The sequence below is a fragment of the Oryza sativa genome, chromosome 3 (genome assembly GCF_034140825.1).
Source record: "Oryza sativa Japonica Group chromosome 3, ASM3414082v1".
Taxonomy (NCBI): Eukaryota; Viridiplantae; Streptophyta; class Magnoliopsida; order Poales; family Poaceae; genus Oryza; species Oryza sativa.
In genome coordinates this window covers 16,467,056-16,480,675 of record NC_089037.1, presented here as the reverse complement: position 1 = coordinate 16,480,675, position 13,620 = coordinate 16,467,056, and the positions used below count along the sequence as shown (strand labels likewise).

At 39.9% G+C, this 13,620-nt stretch overlaps 1 protein-coding gene and 1 non-coding gene across 2 annotated transcripts; both read right to left on the bottom strand.

Annotated features, from left to right (window-relative positions):
* Positions 1 to 6,878: 6,878 nt before the first annotated feature.
* On the bottom strand, positions 6,879 to 6,981 carry LOC112938466 (U6 spliceosomal RNA). Its single transcript, XR_003241665.1, has one exon. It is a non-coding gene; the product is annotated as a U6 spliceosomal RNA (small nuclear RNA).
* A 2,346-nt stretch (positions 6,982 to 9,327) lies between these two features.
* LOC9268186 (E3 ubiquitin-protein ligase Os06g0535400-like) lies at positions 9,328 to 10,400 on the bottom strand. The gene has a single exon (XM_015774597.3). It carries the CDS (start codon positions 9,994 to 9,996, stop codon positions 9,553 to 9,555), a length of 444 nt encoding a protein of 147 aa, XP_015630083.1. The 5' UTR covers positions 9,997 to 10,400; the 3' UTR covers positions 9,328 to 9,552.
* Positions 10,401 to 13,620: the final 3,220 nt, after the last annotated feature.

The following is a 13,620-nucleotide window of genomic DNA, read 5'->3' as shown; positions in this document are numbered from 1 at the left end:
AAAATTCGATTTTCAAAAGAAGTAAAAGAAAGTTTGTTCTAAAAATATCTCCCACTAGAGTTTAGTTTGGTAAGGTTAAAAATGTCAATAAATCAAACATGATTTGTTATGTTTTGCAGTATCTGGACTGCAGAGGCTGGAGATGTATTTCCTATCTTTCATCGTCTTAAAGAGAAAAACGATATGTTCATTTTTGCCTATGATAAGATTTGTTTAAGCTATACTAGCAAATTCATTCAGTGGGATTTGCCTAATTTGGAACCTGGTGGTGCACAATTAATTAATTAATTAATTAAAATCCGGCGGAGGCAGATCGGAATCTCCGGCGGGACGGACGCCTGGAGTCGCGCGGTGGGCCGTACGGAGGCAGGCATACAGGAGCTTTTCCCGGTCTCCTCCCTTTCATTTCACTGATTAGGTTCTGTTGATTGTCCTAATAAGTTAAAACAGATTAAAAATTGAATTTTCAAAGTTATTTCTCGAGTTGATTTTAAAATATTTTCAACGCAGTTTTTTTTTCAAGTTATTTTTAGGTTTCTAAGAACAGATATATAAAAATCTTATCTACAAATTAAATTTTATTCTATAATAAACTGATGACACCGGTTCACACCACAAAGATAGAAAATATTCGTCTCATGAGTACGTCTTTTAAACTACTAAACACTATATTTTTATTAAAAAATAGAGAAAAAAACATTTTAAAAATGTATTATTAATCAGCTTATTAAATTTAAATAATTAAGACTTAATTATGTGTTAATGACCCATCATTTAACATATTTCTTCATTTTTTTCTTCTCCCAGACACAGATCAGCAGGAGGACGAACCAAAGACGAAAGAAAAGGCCAGGCAGCGAGTGGGCCGCCGCTAGCTGCTCGTCTCGCCGCCGATTGCTGCCGGAAACTTATTCATTTCCCCACTTTAATTAGTTGTCCATGGTGGATGGATGGACTCGTCCCTGTGGGGCTCTGCTTGCTGCCTTTTGCTGCTCATCTTTTTCTCATTCCAAACAGCCGAACCTGCCGACTATATGGCGATTAATTCTACTACCTTTTCTTTTCTTTTTTGGCCGGTTTTCCTCTGGGGGATAATGGGGCCAAGATATGTGAAACCAAACCAACCCAGTGTTATTGCTCTCAGATTTGTGCCACTATTATCTTTAATTTCTTGTTTTTTTCTTTACACCTTAATTATGTATTTACCGACTATCGCGATCTCGCTACCAACCGGTGGCACCCAACTTCCTTCTTGACCACGTACTTCCTCCATACTCATAAAGGAAGTTGTTTAGGATAATGTTTAAGTTAAACCTTGGGAATATAAATCATAAATAACTCTTAAATTAATGAGTTTGAAAACGTAAAAATTATATGAATAGATTTGTCTTGAAAAATATTTTTATAAAAGTAAGTATATATATATATCACTTTACAATAATTTTTTTTATAGAAACAAGAAGTTAAAATTGTGTTTTGGAGAACGTGTCGCTGCAGGTCCAAAACGGTTTTCTTTACGAGTACGGAGGGAGTACGTATCTACTGTTGGCAATCTTTGTCTATACATAGCGATGGCACTGTTTCAAATGTACTGACTGGGTTTGTATTTGTTTTGTCACGTACGTTGTTTTGGCTGTATAACAGTGTACTAGTAAAAGGCTAGTTTCTCGGAGAGAAATACATGAGCAATAATTTGCGGTTAGTGACTAGTAACTCTGAGACAACTCAATTTATTGATAAGATAAGTGTCATTTGCACATACTATTAGAGCAGGTACAATAGCAGGCTATAAACTAGTTATAAACATATTTCGAGAAGATAAAGGGCTATTTTGGTTTGATGCCAAAATATGCCCTACAAAATTGTTGGCATTTTAAATAGTAGTTTGGCTAGTGTTTGGTTTGATATCAAAATATACTACTAAGAGACATAAGTTGTCAAAAACATTTGGAACTATCAAAATTTGCCTATGGTTTGGTATTGCTAGTATTTTGGCATGATAGCAAACCAAACAAGCCCAAAAGAGAAGAGAGAAAAACAGCGGGCTAGAGATGATTTGTAGCCAGCTGCAGTACGGACTCTAAGATGCAATGTGTGTACAACAGGTGAGACCAAATATTAATAGTGTATTATATGCTTATACTCCCTCCGTCCCCATATGTAGCAACCTAGGATGGGATTCGAATGTGTGTAGTCCCCATATGTCTATTCTCATCCTAGATTGCTACGTCTATATCAGCTATTAAATTGACTATAGATGATTTGGAGCTAGTTGTTGGCTATATTATTAAATTTGCCCTTAGCAATAAAAAGAGAGAGAGAGAGAAAAAAAAGTAGTGCTAATGTTTAACCCTCAGGTGATGTGCAGCATGTGCTAGCGTAGCATGTACAAAGTTTTTAACCGGTACTGAAGGGAGTATATGACAAGCTGTAGTTGATGTGATTTTCTTTTCCAAAACACAGCGTGAACGTATACGCTGATCATATACGACCACGCGAAATGATCAACCCTGTTTGCGCACGCGTATATGGACGCTCTATCCTTACGAGCACTTTCGAGTGATTGAGTTTTTACATTGATAAAGTTACCACATTCTCCCTTCGTTTCATATTACTATAAGTTATTTAACTTTTTTCTTAGCCTAACAAATTAAGTTTGATAAATTTTATATAAAAATTTAGTAACATCTAAAATAGATTATAGTTTAATTAAATATAACATTGAATGTATTTTGATAATATATTTGTTTTGCGTTGAAAATACTACTATATTTTTTTTTTATAAATTTGATTAATCTTTAAAAAATTTGACTAAGAAAAGATTCAAACTGACTTATAGTATAGAACGAATTACATATGAGTATATCTTTCTAGTTACCCGTAAATCAAAGCATTCATATTAAATTTAGAACTTAAAACTCGCGCGAATATGTTCTATCACAGGAAATCTAAAAGTTAGCTTTCGCTCGATCGATTCGAGAAATTTGACCTGCCGACCAAACAGGGCGATATGTACTCCCGCACCATATGTGATTGGCAGCTTGGCACATTGTACAGTACTTCTGCCTCACTGCCTCAGGATCTTCACTCTCTGGCAACTGCAACTGCAAAGCAACAACACAGGCACAGCCTCCTCTGATATGTAGCCTGCAACTACTCTCTCCGTTTCATAATGTAAGTCATTTTAGCATTTTTCACATTCATATTTAACTATAAAAAAATATGAATGTGGCGCGCAGTTAAATATGAATGTGGAAAATACCAAAATAACTTATATTGTGAAACGGAGGAAGTAATATTTAACTGCGTGGCTATCCTTTCACGACAAGGGCGAGCCACATATTTGCATGGGCTTTATCACCGACATTTGCTCCAATTATGAGCGGACCAAAGGTCGGTCGTGGAGCTCTCACGGCTACACCATCCAATTTCATCGCTGTAGTGCACGAGGCCCACCGTACAGGCAAACATGGTAGGCCAGGTTTATATCAAGTTCAATAATATAGTTAATTAACTGATATCACATAATTTACCACCAATCTAATAGTCCTTTGCTGTTGATATACACTAGAATATCATTAATATATATAGCTCACCTCTCTAGCTCTCACAAAAGTACTCCATCTGTTTTAGAATATTGGATGTATTTATTTTGTAGGGGAAAAGTCTTAGGCCCTCTTTATTTAGGCTTATAAGCCAACTTATAAGTCGAAAAATTTAAGCCAAAACAAACAAGCAGCTTTTTCATTTGGCTTTTTTGAAGCCATAAGCCACTCTAACACTATTAAGCCAAAAGCTAGGTTGGAGAAGCTTTTTTGGCTTATATGAGACAGATGTATGACTCCACCACTAAACTTAGGACATTAAATCCACTGCCTTATAAATCATATAAGCTAATAAGCTAACTTAAAAGTCTAGGCCAATAAAACTAAGCCTAAACAAAGAGGGCCTTTAGACCAACAATTACTTTACGAGGATATAATTTTTGTTACACAAAAATAAATAAATAAAATTCATATTTAAGAATACTTAGTTATGATTATATTTTTATATTATCTAAAAAATGATTATATTTTTATATTAAATAAAAGATATCTTATTAAATAATTGTTGGTTGAAGTCTTATCCTAACAAAACAAAATGTGTAATATATTTTGAAATGGAGTGAGTAGTTTATTAGAGCTTATGATACAACTGACTATAAATGCTCACTTTTTATCTCTCTTCTTCATATAATTACAAATATAATGTTAAAACTTACATCTTAACTTTCGAATTAACTATTGTTACGATCTTCACTTTTGGACTACTTACGTCAGAATGTAAAGTCTTACCGTAAAACATGATAAAAAGAAGTCTTACCATAAAACTATATTCCATTACATTGGTAGTATATCTGTGGCTTATAAGCTGTAACTAATAATAAATACAGTCTTGATCCTAAAATAAACAAACTTAGTATGAGATATCACACAGTGTGTTTTGTTCTGGGACTAGGTGAGATGGAATGAAACCATCCCTGATTTTTGGGGTTGGGATGATTCCACGCGCGTGTTTGGTTTGTAGGATAAGCTAATTTGGTTTCACTTGGCTCCACAATGGGCCGAACTGAAGCAACGTATATTTGGTGGGAATAAGTTCACTTAGGTTTCTTAATTTGTCGCAAAGTCTAAAATTCTTCCTTGAACCGAAATACCAGCCCATCCGCCAACCTATAATACCGTGTCAATTTTGCTCCCTTGGCAGTACAGTGGCCGGTTTTTGCAAATGTGGTAAGTGGGACCCATGTGGGCCCCACATGTTAATGGCCCTCTCTCTCCCCCGCGTGAGCCTTGGAGAGGGGCAGCTGACCCGAGGGGGCGGGGGAGGGGGGGTGCACTGATGGGAGGGCGCATGACGAGGACACACAACCTGCTGGTGATCTTCATCAAACACCACAAGTTGAGGAGATCCCCGACGTCTCCGACATGGTGACGCTCTACGGCGCGCCGGAGCTCTTGTACCGGTCCTTCTACTTCGACTCGGACCGCCTGGAGCACATCCGCGCGCTCGCCATCGCTAACAATGACAACGAGAATCTCCTCAGTAGGCGGCGCACCACATTTGAGGCACTGTCTGGGCTTTGGACCTTGCGTCGGAGCAACAGATGAAGCTACGGTTCATCATGGACAGGCGACGTTGCCGCTCCCGAGGGCGGTACTCCGGTACGAGTACATGAGGTCAGTAGTGGACTACTTCAACGTGATGCGGGCGTGGCCATCGCTGGCGTCGACACTGTTGATCATGATGTGGTCCTAGCTTGTCTTCCATGATGCCGACTTCAGGTGGGGGGAGCCAATGATATCCGACCCCGTCACGCTGTTGGAGAAGGAGGTGATCCCTCTTCCTAATGCACGGCAAGGAGAGAAAGAGCATCAATGTCTTGCTTGGCCTTCCAACATCTTTCATGGATGTCTTCCAAGTGCTCATGGACGGGGGAGGGCGCGTGACACGGGGGAGGGGGAGGGGGATGGGGAGGGGGGAGAGGAGGGAGAAGAGTTGGCCGCTAGCATGCATATGCATGTCTCACATGAGTCCAACTCATCACGTCAGCCAAACCTGGCCACTATGCTGCTGAAAGATTAAAGTTGATACAGTATTGTGAGTTAGGGGATGGTCTAAACCTGGTATTTCAGTTTAGAGGTGAATTTTAGACTCGGCGACAAAATGGATGACCTAAAGTCAACTTATTCCTATCTGGTGGAGCAATGGCTTTTGTCTGTTTCAACGTTTATAGTGCTAATGTGGTGACAATTGTGAAGACATATTCAGTTAATTAAACACTTGAATCTAGAACGACTTTGCTACTAGAGGACCGGCCAGGCCAGCTGACCATGCCTTTTAGGGTTTATTCGGTTCGTGGAATTTCCAAATTAAAGGAAAAGGAAAAAAAAATAAAGAAATAGGATGTGCACTTTATTTCTTAGGAATTTTTTCAAGAGGTCTCACCTCGAGCTAAGAATCATATGAAAATAATAAGCTTGTAATACTACAAGTCTACAACCCTTAACAATTTGGTAAGAGGTCTCACATCGTGCTAAGATTCCAAAATTTGTCCGTTGAAATTCTTTTTGAGATACCTGCTATCCGTTGAATAAAATGCAAAATATTTTTGTTGATAACGTATAATATGCTATTGCTGAGAAATGTGCATATGTACATGAGTGTTTTGTTATAAATTTCTGTTAGCGTACTGTTTGCCTTCAAGATTACTATTACTATACTTTAATAATAGGTAAAATATAATTTAGAAATGTCGTTGCGTTATCAACTGATGAATGATAAATTACAAACCTAGACCTAGGATAGTCACTCTCCCAGAAGAATAATAGATAATAATTCAATTAACAGTAAATAAGGAAGAAATGACGTTATGCTCCAATGAAAAATAAACAAAAACCAAGGAAGAACATCCAAAACACAGGATTTTACACTTCAATGGAGATTTGCCAGTACTTCCGGCAAAAACAACAAACAAACGTATTTTTCAATCACGGACCAATTAATGAAAAGCTGAAGAATTTAGGGCTTTAAAGTTACAAATGAAAGCTCTATATATTTTAACAAGGCACTGGAGCGTATATGTAAGCATCAGATGTGTACAGCTAGAAAGCAGCAAGAACTAAAAAGGACCTATCTGTAAGATGTTGCAAAGTAAGAGGATGCAAAAAAGAGAGGCGGTGGGGCGTATATGTAATGGAGAAACTGCGAGGGAAAAACTGCAAAGATGTAAGGGCCTGGATGTAAGAAATAAGAATAGGCGAGGGCGCATAAAGAAGGCCCAGGGGCATATCTGTAACAAAATGTATGGCCTCCAGGGACCTGGACAGAATTCTCAAAAAAATTTGGACCATTTCTCGATTTGTGCGTGTCATCCTTGCGCAGGGGCCATGCTAATCTTCTCTGTATCGTTCCAATTTTATCGGATGTCTCCGAAGAGACGCCAGGGCAGTTGGCGCGCGGGTTTATAAGTTGGTCTCATCGTCCCTAGGATTCTGATGTGGTACTAACCTCTCTCGCAGCGCCACCGCACAAGCCATCGGATCTCCATCCAACGGTCCAGAGTGGCCAGCGCCACCCGCGCGGTAGGATGCGCGTGGGCTGCACCTTCCGCCGCGGCCCAAATCAGCGTACGGACCATGGTATTTCGATTCTCCCCCTCCCGGCCCACATCACATGCATGCTGTAATCAAGTTTGAGCATTATCCGCCCGAACTGATCGTCAATTTCAACACGTTTAGGTTAATTAAGAATTTGAGCCACTGATTTGATTTGGTTAATGGTTTAAATTTGATTATTTCATCTAGTGATTTCGGTGTTCAGTGTTGCCCTGTATATAATATCTTGCCATGTAATACTGCTAATTGCTATCTGAACAATTTTGGCAGAAGAATTTGTAGCTTTACGTTAATACTGCAGTAGTTTTGCTCCTCGATAATTCAGTCGTAATCCTTGACAGCCAAAACTTGACGTTATTGCTAATCAATTGCCAAATGAATATTATGAATTACTCCATATGCTCAACCTCAATTGATTACTGAACTTTATTCTTGTAATTAGAAAACCTGCTCTCTTCATTAGAAATTTATGAACAGAAAATTCTTGCCAGGCCGGAAAAAAAGTCGGAAACTGATATTATTTGCAGATATTGCAGGAACTGCAAAGCCCTCTGAACTTGCCAACAAAAGTTTGTGCGTATAATTAAGTAGTAGAAACAGAGCCATTTATTAAACGGTTTTGCTATACTTCCGGCGACATAATTTTCACAAGATTACAGACCATTTTTAGCTCTTTGATTTTAGTCTAGCAAGAATCGTGCCGCTAAATTACTTCCTCCGTTTCATATTATAAGACTTTGTAGTATTGCCCACATTCATATAGCAACATGCATGACCATTTAATTACCCATCCTATCAAGCTTTGGCCATCATGAGCAAGAAAAGAGTGATATACGCGTAGAGTAAATACTGCTAGCTCATTTTGGTTAAAATTACATTTTAGTTACATACTACTTACACTATAACTTTACATAATTGCATTATAGTTACACACTACTTTAACTAGAAATTTGGATAATTACAATGAAATTACAGTAACTGTTGTAATTTTTAAATCTTTTGTAAGCATTTAAAATTTATCTGGAACACATTCATATGAATTTTTTGAAGTTCGTTGGTCATACACTCATACATAAGGGCATGCAACATATTTTGTGGCCCAACTGGAAACCAAGCCAGACCATGATCGTGCGGAGGTTGTATGGGCCTGTCGATCATGGTGAAATTTGATTGTATTTTGCCTCTGTTTTGTGACAACATTATTATAGATATTATAATAGTCCCTTTATCAAGACCGTGTTTAGTTTTCTCCATATTCCTAACTTTCTATCACATCATATCACATCAAAAACTTTCCTACACACATAAATTTCCAACTTTATTTCCAAACTCCTAACTTTCTTCAAACTTCCAACTTTTTTCAGAAACTAAACACATCCCAAATTATGCTCCGATTCTAGTCTCCGAGAAGACCGGATGCTCCGTCACCTGCTCCGCCCGCAACATTTGTTGCCTCTCCTCCCCAACCGAAATCGATGGTGATGGAGACGAAGGATTCCTGGCAATCTGTAATAGATAGAGCCAAGAGCTACCTAATCGAGGCTTCCACCATAGTGGAGGTTGAAGTTTCCATGGCAGCACAAGTGAAATAGAATTTTCCCTTGATGATTCGCTATCGATGCATAAGGAGAAGGCCATAATCTCATAGATTTGCTTGCTACAGGTGTGAAAGGCGGTTTGCGCAGACTCTGTGCACAGATCTAGAGCGCTCCTACCTACTCTTTGTGCACTAACTCATGCAAAACCGAGAAAAGTTCGATTAATAACTAACCTGAAAGAACCCCTAGAAAAGACCCGACAAAAAAAAACCCAACTAAAAGCTAAAACCTATTGAAAGAAAGTGACGACTCCCTTCAATTGTTAGGGTTGAACAGCTAGAATCATGTAGCAGGACGAGCGATTGAGAGGGAAAGCTTTTTTTTTTCTTCACGTATGTCGGTGGAGTTTCATGAGCCTCATTTTTCAGGACACCGTCTTATCATTGATAGATAAATTCTCTTTTGTGACTATTAAATACAATATTACGTACTCCCCCTATTACATATCGTTAAATGTTTTGGTTTTGTCTTAAGTTATTTTTTTAAGTTTACCAAATTTATAGAAAAATAAACCAGTATTTTTAACACAAAATAAGATAACAATATAATATAAAAGTATATTCAATGCTAGATTTAATTAAACTAATTAATATAATATATTACTATATTTTTTATAAATTTAGTCAGCCCTCGGAGAAAATTTACCTAGGTTTCGTAAAAAAAAAACCTAGAAATATCATCTCTTACAGGAACAATGAACGGAGAGAGAGTAATAACCATTAGCAAACAGTAACAATATATGGAAAAGAAATGGAGGCTATTGTTTTGATCGAGCTAATAATGATCAATCAGAGCTCCTACGCAGACGGGCTACGCGTCCACACCACCCGCCCGTCGCCGAACTCGCACGCCATCCTCGCCGCCCTCGACCACGCCGGCGCCGCCGCCGCCGCCGCAGCTTCGGCCACAGCGACGGGCGCCTGCCCGTCGGCGCCGGTGACGACGGGCCGGCGGCAGATCGGGCACTCGGCCCGCAACGGCAGCCACCTGCCGATGCACTCCGCGTGGAACCCGTGCCCGCACCCCGGCAGCGTCCGCACGGCGGCCGCCGCCGCCTCGGGTTCGGAGCACCCCGCCGCTCCGGCGAGCTCGCACAGGCACACCGCGCACTCCTGCGCCGCCGGCGCTACCACCGCGTCGCACTCCTCGCCCAGCCGATCGTGCTGCGTCGTCGTCATCAGAGCAAGAATCGCCGCAGCGGCGGCGGCCGCACCAGCGACCATCGCGCCGGCCATGACCATGATCGAGTGGAGGGCCGGTGTGCTCGTGTGCGGTTTATAAGGGTAGCCGCTAGTGAGGAGGAGGACGACGAGACGAGACGAGACGACGTGGGTGCATGTAAGGTGTATGATGAAATGCGGTTGAGGAGGCGCACATCACACAACCGAAAGAACCCGACATGCCTGAAAGCGATATCTAAACCTTTTCTTTTTCTCTCTCTCTTTCACAGTGTTTAATTTCCTGATGCTTAAAGAAAGGAATATAACTAGTATTAAGCTAGTTAGCTGATCCAGTTGTTGGAGAAGTTTGTTGCATATATATACAAGCGTGCTTAGCATGATGAGAGACCAATTATATGCGCCCTTAAAAGAATTATGGTTATGTTACAAGGGCTGATATGATCCAGCCTATTTTTGCCCGTGCATATTAATTAAAATTAGGATGATGGAAATACATTCTTTTATTATATACGGATGATTCCATACATATACCGGTGAGTCCACCCGTTTAATTAACGTACACACATTCAAATTAAATCCCTTGCAACACACGAACAACTTGATAGTTCAAAAAAAAATCACATGCATGCATGAATGTTACAAATTCATGCGCAGACTGAACTTCTAACAGCATTGGAAAGTTTTGAGATGAAAAATTCACCCTCCCTTGCCTGGCAGTGGTGAGCCGAGTGACAAGGGGTTTCTTTTCCCTTTGTGGAAAATATATATAGTGGTAACTACCTATGTAATAAAAACCTGAAAACTGCTGCTGGATAAAAAATAAACACCTGGATTCATCCACATCATTAAAAAATTTACTCATGATTTAATCTGTGAGTAAAATTTTTACTCTCAATGACGTGAATAAATCTTAGGTATCTATTTTTTAATCAAACAACAATTTCCATATTTTCATTATTTATGTGGCTTTCACTATATATATTTACTTCTTTTGTAGCGAAGTCTTTTTAGGTTCCAAACTCTCCTTTCTCATTTTCTACGTGCGTGCTTTTCAAACTGCTAAACGGTGTGTTTTTTGTAAAAAAAAAGAAAGTTTCTTTTAAAATCATATTAATCTATTTTTCAAGTTTTTTTCTAGCTAATACCTAATTAATCACGTGCTAATAAACTGCTTCGTTTTTCATGCCGGAAGGGAGTGTTCCCAACCAATACAAATGAACAAAACCTCTCCTGGGCGTTCGGTTTGACCGAAAAATTCGTCTCGGTCTTCGGTCTTTCGGTCATTTCTGTCGATGTTTGATAGTCACGACTAGGATATTTGGACAGTATAGGGATCGTTGGTACCAGAGTATATGTGAGATTGAGTTAAAAGAGATGGAGACAGGGATTTTTATACAGGTTCGGGCCCCTTATCTTACAGGTAATAGCCCTACATCCTGTTAGCCAAAGCCGGTGTCACTCTTTGTTCATCTAGATCATACAAATATAATATTTGGGATAACATATCTAACTATCGCTGACTTGACGTCTAGAACTCCAACTCGTAGTTGACGACAGGGTAGTCTTCCTCCTCGAGTCCGTACTCGGCGAGATCAGAGATGGCGCTAGATCCCTCTTGCCGGCTTTCATAGGTACCAGATGGGGTATGGCTAGGCTAATCTCTGATGTCGAGATCTGGCAGCGTATTGGCTTGTATTTGCTTGTGGATCTGTGGCATATGATGGGTGTGTCCCCTCTCCTCCTAGGGGGTTTGTATTTATACCCATAGATGACCCCTTATCCAAGTAGAACTAGGGAGATAAATATGGATACGATCCGAGTAGTCCTTGTCGTTTCCATATAGAACTCTTCTTGTCCTTCCTTGTAAGACATGGCATGTGGTGGGCCCTACCGAGCTTAGTCGATTACTATTGGGTATGTGGTATCCATAACCCTAACAATTTCGGTCTTTGAAAACTCAGGACCGAATTCCATCCAAATAAACTCAGGACCAGCAAATCCGGTCTCGGTCTGACCTAATTTAAAATAAGCAACCAAAATAAAAGTTTATTACAATTCAGAAATATTGACAGAAAAGGCAATAATCCCCTTATCTTTCGCAGCCGCGAAAGCAAGAGGTAGGTAGGTAGTACCACTCGGTGACGCTGGAGACATGGACTACCCAAGTGGGCAGCGAGAGCGTGTTCGCCGGCTCGGCAGCCAGCGCAGCAAGCGTTGGTGGCGAGGTTGCGGCTACGGCCGCTGCAGCGGCGAAATCCACACCGCCGCTCACCAGGCGCACTGTGGACGGTGGCGCTCGTCGGGGCCGCAGCGGAGGCAGCGCCGAGACGGAGGCAGCTTGATGAAGCCTGGAGGCGGAGGGCGGAGGCGCGCGATGGAGGCGAAGGCCGAGCGCGATGGATGGGGTGGGAATGGATTTGAGGTGGCGCTGGTAGTGGTGAGGGTGTGAGGTAGTGGGAGTGGCTGACTTATAGGGTTTAGCAATTTATTGGGTTTATTGGGCCTACTATGTCTATTGGGTCACAGTTCGGTTTTCTCAGTTAATTCAGTTAACTGAGGCCAATGACCGAAATGCCCGAAATAAATTTGGTTTTTCCATTGCTAGACTGAACTACTAACCGAATTTCTCGGTCTCGGTATTTTGGTTCGGTCTTATTTTGCCCACCCCTACTCCTGGATGATTTGTCAGCCTAACTCAGGCTTTAACGAGTGGCTGGCAACGTGACCGTGATCTTGGATGATTTGTCAATGCACGCGGCTTTTGGTCCCCGCCCCTGTACATATAATCTGTTTGTTCATGTGTTAGCTTTACATAACGATCCGTGTCGGTCACATTTGATGAGAAAAAAAATCGGGCTTAATTTGCGCATTTCTCTTTTATGTCTTTGACCTATTGCATGATCTCCCTGTGCATAGTCTTGTAGTAATCACAGGGATACGTAGCAAAATATTTTTTCTAAATTATTTATTCAATTTATAATATGATTATAACGTCTTATTCATTGTAATTAAATTTTAAAAACAAGGTTTAAGAATATTATGTTTTGATGAAATAAGTCTATTTATTTTAACTATTAAAATTAGATCATATATATGCGGGAACAAATTGTCTTGAACGTACTACTTCCTACTTCCTAATTAAATTGATCATCATATAAGTTTATACATCAAGACTAAGATAATTTAAATAATATCAATTAACACACCATGCACACATTCTCCCACGATCCATGCATCGATTAAAACACCATGCTAATTACACATTGGCATGCACACATTCCCTCATGCTACATTAATTATATTATAATGAAATTCGTGTCCATGCAGTTATATGATGATCAATTTGAGAAATTTTGTATTCTATTATATGATGATCAATTTGAGAAGGAGAAGGTATATTATACTGTGTTACTTATTTCGCATTCTCTTATTCAAACGTTTGAATGACTAAATCTTTTTACTTCACAATTCATAACTTGATGCTGAACTAATGGTCAGATAATACATTCTGACTGTATAATTCCTAGACTTGTTGTTTAATATTTTTTCTGTTAATTTGGGCCTTAATGCATTTATTCAGCTATTTTCTGTTTGGGTTTGTCTCGGAAGCAGCAAGGAGCTGGAAGCTTGGTGGGCTTTTTGCAGCCCCGAGATATCCATCAACAATCCTGGGCTGGCAAGCTA